The sequence below is a fragment of the Macaca nemestrina genome (genome assembly GCF_043159975.1).
Source record: "Macaca nemestrina isolate mMacNem1 chromosome 4 unlocalized genomic scaffold, mMacNem.hap1 SUPER_4_unloc_10, whole genome shotgun sequence".
NCBI classification, from domain to species: Eukaryota; Metazoa; Chordata; class Mammalia; order Primates; family Cercopithecidae; genus Macaca; species Macaca nemestrina.
The window spans coordinates 271,570-280,435 of record NW_027257555.1 but is presented as its reverse complement, the minus strand read 5'-3'; the positions used below and the strand labels follow the sequence as shown (position 1 = coordinate 280,435).

Genomic DNA, 8,866 nt, shown 5'->3' with positions numbered 1-8,866 from the left:
TCTCTTTGGAATCCAACCCAGTCTCTGAGGGACCGTGTGACACTCGCCCGCTCCTCCCCGCTCGATACCCAAAAGATTCCAGGGCTAGACGTACCCTGGGATCCTCTTCATCGGGTGGGGGGAGCCCTTGGCCCAACTGGGGCCCTCTGCTGCTTCTGGAGGGTCTGGGCTTCTCACGAGTCTGTTTGCCCCACTTTTGGGGTCACGACGTGCCATCATCTTCGTCTCCTGGGCGTTTTATGGCCGCCTTTTTCCGGGGGTTGATGGTTGGGTCACCTGAATCACACACAAACACACGAAAAGCGATGGTTAGGCACACTGGATATTCACACACCCACAAGAAACCCCCAGCTAATTCCATGACAGTGTGGTCATGAGGAGACCTCAGCCACCCGTCGGTCGAATCTGTGGATCACAATGTGGTGTGTGCATCCTCAGATATGTGTGTGTTCCTCTGCCGTGACCACCTGGGTCCAAGAGTAAACCTGGCCTGCCACACGGCCCACGGCCTAGGTATGTGGAGTTGGAGTTGAGATTTCAATCCCACCCAAACAACTGATTCTGGAGGACTGGACTTAGGTCTCTCACCATTCACTCCAGTAGAAAGACACAATGATTCTCTCTCCCCTGAGGGACAAAAGAATCGAAGCTACAGGGCATGCCGATGTCACCCCTTGGCAGGTCTGCTTGAAGTCAGGATAAGGGATGCTTCCTATCATAACTCAAATCGCTACTCTTGCCGTTTCACTAGGCAACTTCCAAACACAAATTCATCGAGAGAAGTTATCTCCCTCTCTACCACACTAGCAGGTGATGGTCTTTCCTGCTCTGTCTTTTTGGCTTTAGCTCCAGCCCCTCTTTATTTATTTTTCTGGTATTTTGCACACGCCATACGAATTCATCTAAACAAACGCTGAACAAGTGGCATATGAATCTCTTGCATGGCTAAAGGGCAAACCACCCCTTTTCCAAAGTTCTTTTTCCATTTACCCACCAATTCAGCGTGCTGGAGTACATTTCTTTTTGCATTTCCATCTGGCTCTTATCCCGGGCACGGAGATGGAAATGTTTTCTCGCTTTCTGTTCCAAGAATTACGGATAAGGAGAACACATCCTACCCCATCAGCGAGCCCCAGTGTGATCTGTTTCTTTCACTCTCCTTTGTCTCTTTTCCCCCAACTCCTCAGGGATTAGGCGAAACAAACAGTCGTTCAGGGAAACTTACCTGAAATTACAGGTCTACTTTCTTTCCTCGGCTGGCGCTCAGATGAACAGGTGCGCTGGCGCTCAGATGGGCAGTGCTGGAGCAGCCCTGCTGGAAGCGGTGCAGGCCTTCAGGAAGCCGGAGGAAGGGGCAGAGAGGGACCTTTGCTTTCCAGGCTGCCTTTTATACTGCCTCTGGACCCCTGACGCCAAACGGACCCTAACCTAATCAACTGAATCCCATTACATGACCTGAAAGCTCTGTTTGCCCAGCCCCCTCTAAGACGATGTTCACTATGGACAGACATTCTAAGACCTACCTGTACAGCTGCAAGCTTTGAAGAATAGATGTTTCCCGTCAGGTATGTACTACTGGTGCACGTACCCCTGTCTTGTTTTACATCTTTTTTTTTTTTTTTTTTTTTTAAACAAGGTGCTAAAATAGACACAGTGTAATTGGACCATATTCACTCTATTTCAACGTAGGCCTCAGTGTCATCAAGGAGGTACACCTTGACATGCAATCTCGGTCGTTATCCATCTTCAGAGCTTCTCCTTCTTCCCCACGGTAAGTGTGTCAGCAGAAAACCTGACCACACCTCACGTGTTTTCTCCTCCAGGAGGCCCTTGGAAACCACCGTGAATTGGACTGCACTGGGAAACCCAGATGAAGAACGTCAACACCGCTTTGTCCTTCGGTGCCTGGCTCCTTTTTCAGCTCGTCCTGCGGCTCCAGGCATTATGCCTGAAGAGTCTCCAGGACACCGGTGGGGCTCTATTTCCTTGGGTCCCGTTGCCATTTCTCTGGATTTGCGAAGATCCAGCGGACTTTCTGTGGAACTCCTCTTGTCGGGGAACTTGGGTGCCGCGTCCCCTCATTCTGCTCTTCCTCATCTGCACCTGCACAAGTTAGGGTCCACGTTCCCTGGGCGGGAAGAGACAGGCAGGAGTCAGAATGCTGAACAGCACACTGGGGGCATTTTCTCACGTGGTCCAAGTGACCCCATGGTCTTCTAGAGCTTTGGAACCAGTCGCGTCCCACTTGACACTACACCCGACTCTCAGTTGCTGAATCTTGTTGGCCCTCCGGCGATCTCCCGTTGGATGAGTTGCACCTGCTGAAACTCGATTCCCCCTGGATTTGCGCTTCATTAATTATTCATGATCAGGTGGGAACGCCTGCTTACATCCCCTGTGGCTGTTCTCTGAGCTTTCGGTCACATCCTTTCCTGCCACGCTCTTTGGTTCATTTTGGTCATGCTCCTTCTGCTGTCAGAGGAGCAGGAGAGTTGATCTTGTTGATTCTGGATACTGATAGTTTCTAGGTGATCTGGACAACCAAGGTAACGACCCTCAACGGCGGCGAAAGGGAGCAGCCATTTTGGGATATCTTTACCTAGAGCTTTCAGTGAGTCTCGACCTCAGCTACTCTTAGGATCGGGGGAGAAGCATGGAAAGGCCGGTTGCTCAGGCATCCGGAAAGAAGATGGGAACGAATATTCTACCTCTGAAGTACATCCAAATCTGGGAGTTTACTTTAGCTTTACTGGGTTCTACTTGGCGAATGAAAGTGTGCCTCGTTTCATACGGCACATCCGGAAACCACTTCATGGGGGCCGTCACAGTTTGAACCCCACACGTGGCATCGCGTTGAGCCAAATGGGGACTCGTGGTGCAAGCAACGCTCCCCCACGTGTTAGCGTGCCTGAGATTCACTTGGCGGAATTTGACTAGGTGCGTGTTGGTAGAGTGGGGCTGAGGTTCTCTTGCCCCTGTGGATGTTTAAGAAGTCACAGGTCCTGCGAAGACCTGCGGTCCCCTCAATCAACTCTGTTTCGGAGACATAATGACTTGGATTACTGACAAGTCAAGACATTTTCAAGCCCTTGGAAAATCAGTTACACAGAAACACGGAATGAAAGTCAAAAGAGAGTACGTCATCTTTTTGAGAATTTTATTCACTTCAAAACAAATTAAACACACCTATTTCCAACGGCATTCCCAGAGCCCAATTTTCCAGGCTGAGGAAACACCCCAAGAAACGCTTTGCGCAAAACGCTTCCCAGCGTCCAAAACACTGCTGTCAGGGCGGGGCACAGCTGAAGGCCTGCATCTCTCAGGGTTCCCTAACTGTTCCCTGATTCAGCCATCTAGAGAGCAAACACACAGTCATTCCCCAGTTTCCTACTGACATCACAGCGGAAGTCTGACTCCCGCGCGTCGCCGTCACCCAGTTTCTGAGGCAACGAATCACTGGCACAGAAGCTTCTGGTGGCGGGTTTCCGGAGAGCCCTGCGAACTACAATGTCCCTCACCAGAATTCGATGAGGCAGAGTCTCTGCATGTGGTCCCTGCCTGGCCTGGGCTCCAACATCCACAGAAGCACCACAGCCGGGGAGCTTGGGAGTCACCACACACAGTCTGCTCTCTGCTCTGTGCTCCTCAGTCCCACAGACCCCTCCAAGTCACGGGAGCTGGGTGCAATGGAGCCCCGGCCACCTGTAGTCTCACTCCAGGTCAGAATCGCTGTCCTCTGAGGAGGAGGAAACCTGAAGGTCCTCATAGAGGACACTCAGCGGGACAGGAACACAGGGAGCCTCAGACTTCTCTGAGACGTGAGGGCTGTGAGCGAGGAAGTCTCCCGGCTCCTCAGGAGAGGGAAACGAGGGAGCTGTCAGGAGGCTGGAGCTCCACCATCCGTTTTCCAGTCTCCGGAAGAGCATTCTGAGAGGCTGGGCCCCATCGTGGCTGGCCGCTGGGTGATGGGACATGGTGCAGGCCTGGGCAGTAGGCAGGTAAGGTCTGCTGTGCGGAGGCTGCCGGTCGCTGCTGGGCACCTGGGCGGGTGTCCCCCTGCTCATCTGGGGCGACGGACTTGGTCTGAGTTCGGTTGCAGCTGGCGGAGGTTGGAGAGTCTCCGGGGCCCCCAGCTCACCTCCCTGGATGGCATTTTCGGGCATCTGGAAGGGACCCGTTCTCGGTTTCTTGGGGAAGTTCAGGCAAGCCTGAGTCGGAGCCTGGGCAGGTCTCTTGGCTCCTGGCCTGAAACTGAGATTGGAGCCGAGGCCCAAGCTGTGTGTGTCGGCTGGTGGGCAGGGCTGTGAGGTCACCGCAGGACGTTTGTCTTGTGCCTGGGGGCTGATGACCCGGATCAGGCCGTGGGGCTTGGAGGCAGCCTGGGGAACTTCTCGGCGGCCACCCTGAGGCCTGCTGTGTGTCGGCTTCACCACGACGAGAGGCTCCGGGCCCTGCTGCCTGACTCCCGGTTGAGGGATGTCGGCCACAGCCCCTGTCTCTCGTTCCTTCGGTCGGAGACTTGACGAGGAGCTCGGACTGGCTTTTCTGAGGGGAGACAGCGAAGCCAAGATGGATACCGTGTCAGACATTTTGGTAGCTGAGCCATCAGTGAGGGCAGGGTCCACGCGTGGCCTCTTATTGGCTGTGTGCACCGGCATTGGCCTGCTTGCAACCTGAAAGAAAGGAGACCACACACGTTAGAGGTTCCTCGGCATGGAGCCAACATGGAAATCAACCACATCCAATGACGAGGTGCACACAGCAGGAAATTCTTAATACGGTATGGACAGGCGGGTCCTTGGAAGTAGGGACAGATCCTCAACGTGAGTGCTGATCGGGACAAGACCCATGAAAAATGCACTCTCGAGCTATGGTCTAAGAATACCATTTTTCTGAAGACTGTGTCTTGGGCATTCTCTGGATCAAAGCGCCTCCACTCAGCCTTCCGTGAAGTGGGACGGACTAATGCCCTTCTGAAGGCAGGTTGGTGGCTCAAGGGTTCCCAGGACGTCTTTTCTGAAAACATGCATGTTCCTGGGGTGAGCCTCCTCCATGTTTGGGGCCCCTGAGGGACTAATTTCCTCAGGCCACTAGGAAGATGTTGTTGGCAGGCTTGCCATCATTGCACGGAAAGAAAGCAACAGCAAATACGGCACCTTCAGATGCCTTCACCTGGAATCAAATGGACCTGGAAGGATCGTGGAGTCCCTGACCCCAAGAAGGCAGGGAAGAGGGGTTCCCCGATCCCCTCACGCACACGGGAACCTGAAAGGAAATCAACCAGGGTGACCTAGAGGAGAAAAAGACCAGGGGCCCAGGGTGACACTCACCCTCAGATAATCACAAGATTCCATGGATGCTTTTCGATTTGGCGGCTGCTTCTCCGGAGGTGTCCCGGAAAAGATCTGGAGGAGAGCCTTCCTCTGCGGGTCTTGTTGCCTGCAGAAGAGAAAAAGTTCAGGCCCTGCCCCCCCGGTTCTCCCCAGGAGACAGGGAGAACCCTGTCTGGGGCCCAGTCCCGTTCTGTGTTTTGGGATACATAAATGGAACTTTTGTGCCCTTTCCGCCTCTGCACCTTCCCTCATGTGCCAACCTTCTCATCCTGCCGGTGGCCCTCTAGGCTTCCCAAGTAAGGACTGTCATTTGGATTCCGTTGCTTTTCCCCCTGTCATGAGGAACCTGCACGAAGCGCCCCCGCCTCTCCCCCGTCCCTGAATCTCCCAGAGCCAAAGGAGCTCCTGGGTGGGGAACCCAGGAGGACACGGAGCTCTGGTCTGTTTCTCTGCAGCGTTCCTTCCCTGTCCCGGAGACGGAAAGGCACACGGTGTGCAGGTGCAGAGACACCGTGTCCTTAGGTGGCAGTACCCTAAGGATGGTGAAAACCCCTCCCACTGCTCACCTCGGTCTCTCTTCCTTCTCTCCCTTTTCCTTGTTCAAGGGCCCAGGGTTCCCTCGAACCTGGGGCTTCCATGGTTTCAGGTTTTCCTTCCCTTCCTTTCTCCCAAAGGTCTGGGGAACCAGGGCTCCGTTCCAGCACTTCATGGGGCACCTGGTACTTCTGGCCGTGTGCCCAAAGGCCCCGCAGTTTTTGCACTTGATCTGTGGGTGGAAAGGAAGTGATGTCAGTGAATGAGCTGAAGCCACAGGCAGTGATCCAATGTCAACATTGAGACGGACTGTGAATTCAGAACTGAGTGAGGATTCCAAAGAGGGGACACCGGCATGGGGGCCCTGAAGTGGAGGGAGGGTTCGGTTACGATGTTCCCTCCCAAAGCCCATGTGACGGAGGAACTCTCAAAGGAAGGACTCAGGGTTCTAGCGGGGACGATCGTGAACCCGATGTCCACAGCACAGCCCAACCTGGCTACACAGGATTCTGAGTGGAAAGGGAGGTTGCTCCCAAGAGTCTCTCCAGGGACCTGTCGGGCCGGGGAGGAGGTCCCAAGCCAGGCCCACCTTGGATGGGAAAAGCAACCCGGGTGGTGCTGGCAGAACTCTTTGGAATCCAACCCAGTCTCTGAGGACCGTGTGACACTCGCCCGCTCCTCCCCGCTCGATACCCAAAAGATTCCAGGGCTAGACGTACCCTGGGATCCTCTTCATCGGGTGGGGGAGCCCTTGGCCCAACTGGGGCCCTCTGCTGCTTCTGGAGGGTCTGGGCTCTCACGAGTCTGTTTGCCCCACTTTTGGGGTCACGACGTGCCATCATCTTCGTCTCCTGGGCGTTTTATGGCCGCCTTTTTCCGGGGTTGATGGTTGGGTCACCTGAATCACACACAAACACACGAAAAGCGATGGTTAGGCACACTGGATATTCACACACCCACAAGAAACCCCCAGCTAATTCCATGACGGTGTGGTCATGAGGAGACCTCACCACCCGTCGGTCGAATCTGTGGATCACAATGTGGTGTGTGCATCCTCAGATATTGTGTGTTCCTCTGCCGTGACCACCTGGTCCAAGAGTAAACCTGGCCTGCCACACGGCCCACGGCCTAGGTATGTGGAGTTGGAGTTGAGATTTCAATCCCACCCAAACAACTGATTCTGGAGACTGGACTTAGGTCTCTCACCATTCACTCCAGTAGAAGACACAATGATTCTCTCTCCCCTGAGGGACAAAAGAATCGAAGCTACAGGGCATGGCCGATGTCACCCCTTGGCAGGTCTGCTTGAAGTCAGGGATAAGGGATGCTTCCTATCATAACTCAAATCGCTACTCTTGCCGTTTCACTAGGCAACTTCCAAACACAAATTCATCGAGAGAAGTTATCTCCCTCTCTACCACACTAGCAGGTGATGGTCTTTCCTGCTCTGTCTTTTTGGCTTTAGCTCCAGCCCCTCTTTATTTATTTTTCTGGTATTTTGCACACGCCATACGAATTCATCTAAACAAACGCTGAACAAGTGGCATATGAATCTCTTGCATGGCTAAAGGGCAAACCACCCCTTTTCCAAAGTTCTTTTTCCATTTACCCACCAATTCAGCGTGCTGGAGTACATTTCTTTTTGCATTTCCATCTGGCTCTTATCCCGGGCACGGAGATGGAAATGTTTTCTCGCTTTCTGTTCCAAGAATTACGGATAAGGAGAACACATCCTACCCCATCAGCGAGCCCCAGTGTGATCTGTTTCTTTCACTCTCCTTTGTCTCTTTTCCCCCAACTCCTCAGGGATTAGGCGAAACAAACAGTCGTTCAGGGAAACTTACCTGAAATTACAGGTCTACTTTCTTTCCTCGGCTGGCGCTCAGATGAACAGGTGCGCTGGCGCTCAGATGGGCAGGTGCTGGAGCAGCCCTGCTGGAAGCGGTGCAGCCTTCAGGAAGCCGGAGGAAGGGGCAGAGAGGGACCTTTGCTTTCCAGGCTGCCTTTTATACTGCCTCTGGACCCCTGACGCCAAACGGACCCTAACCTAATCAACTGAATCCCATTACATGACCTGGAAAGCTCTGTTTGCCCAGCCCCCTCTAAGACGATGTTCACTATGGACAGACATTCTAAGACCTACCTGTACAGCTGCAAGCTTTGAAGAATAGATGTTTCCCGTCAGGTATGTACTACTGGTGCACGTACCCCTGTCTTGTTTTACATCTTTTTTTTTTTTTTTTTTTTTTAAACAAGGTGCTAAAATAGACACAGTGTAATTGGACCATATTCACTCTATTTCAACGTAGGCCTCAGTGTCATCAAGGAGGTACACCTTGACATGCAATCTCGGTCGTTATCCATCTTCAGAGCTTCTCCTTCTTCCCCACGGTAAGTGTGTCAGCAGAAAACCCTGACCACACCCTCACGTGTTTTCTCCTCCAGGAGGCCCTTGGAAACCACCGTGAATTGGACTGCACTGGGAAACCCAGATGAAGAACGTCAACACCGCTTTGTCCTTCGGTGCCTGGCTCCTTTTTCAGCTCGTCCTGCGGCTCCAGGCATTATGCCTGAAGAGTCTCCAGGACACCGGTGGGGCTCTATTTCCTTGGGTCCCGTTGCCATTTCTCTGGATTTGCGAAGATCCAGCGGACTTTCTGTGGAACTCTCTTGTCGGGGAACTTGGGTGCCGCGTCCCCTCATTCTGCTCTTCCTCATCTGCACCTGCACAAGTTAGGGTCCACGTTCCCTGGGCGGGAAGAGACAGGCAGGAGTCAGAATGCTGAACCAGCACACTGGGGGCATTTTCTCACGTGGTCCAAGTGACCCCATGGTCTTCTAGAGCTTTGGAACCAGTCGCGTCCCACTTGACACTACACCCGACTCTCAGTTGCTGAATCTTGTTGGCCCTCCGGCGATCTCCCGTTGGATGAGTTGCACCTGCTGAAACTCGATTCCCCCTGGATTTGCGCTTCATTAATTATTCATGATCAGGTGGG

The 8,866-nt window shown here is 53.3% G+C and overlaps 1 protein-coding gene across 1 annotated transcript; it reads right to left on the bottom strand.

The window, feature by feature from the left end:
* Positions 1-3,710: 3,710 nt before the first annotated feature.
* On the bottom strand, positions 3,711-6,709 carry LOC139361032 (protein FAM90A5-like). Its single transcript, XM_071089523.1, has 4 exons — positions 6,587-6,709; positions 5,900-6,099; positions 5,331-5,439; positions 3,711-4,673 (listed from the first exon to the last, which is right to left on the bottom strand). Exons 1-4 carry the CDS (start codon positions 6,707-6,709, stop codon positions 3,711-3,713), a joined length of 1,395 nt encoding a protein of 464 aa, XP_070945624.1.
* Between the last annotated feature and the right edge of the window lie 2,157 nt (positions 6,710-8,866).

Bases quoted from the DNA above. Each gene is read 5' to 3' on its own strand.
- LOC139361032 (XM_071089523.1), bottom strand. From the start codon at position 6,709: ATGATGGCACGTCGTGACCCCAAAAGTGGGGCAAACAGACTCGTGAGA. The intron at 6,100-6,586 runs GTACGTCTAGCC...TTCCACCCACAG, and splicing joins CCGATGAAGAGGATCCCAGG to ATCAAGTGCAAAAACTGCGG. The intron at 4,674-5,330 runs GTGAGTGTCACC...CCTTTCTTTCAG, and splicing joins AATCTTGTGATTATCTGAGG to GTTGCAAGCAGGCCAATGCC.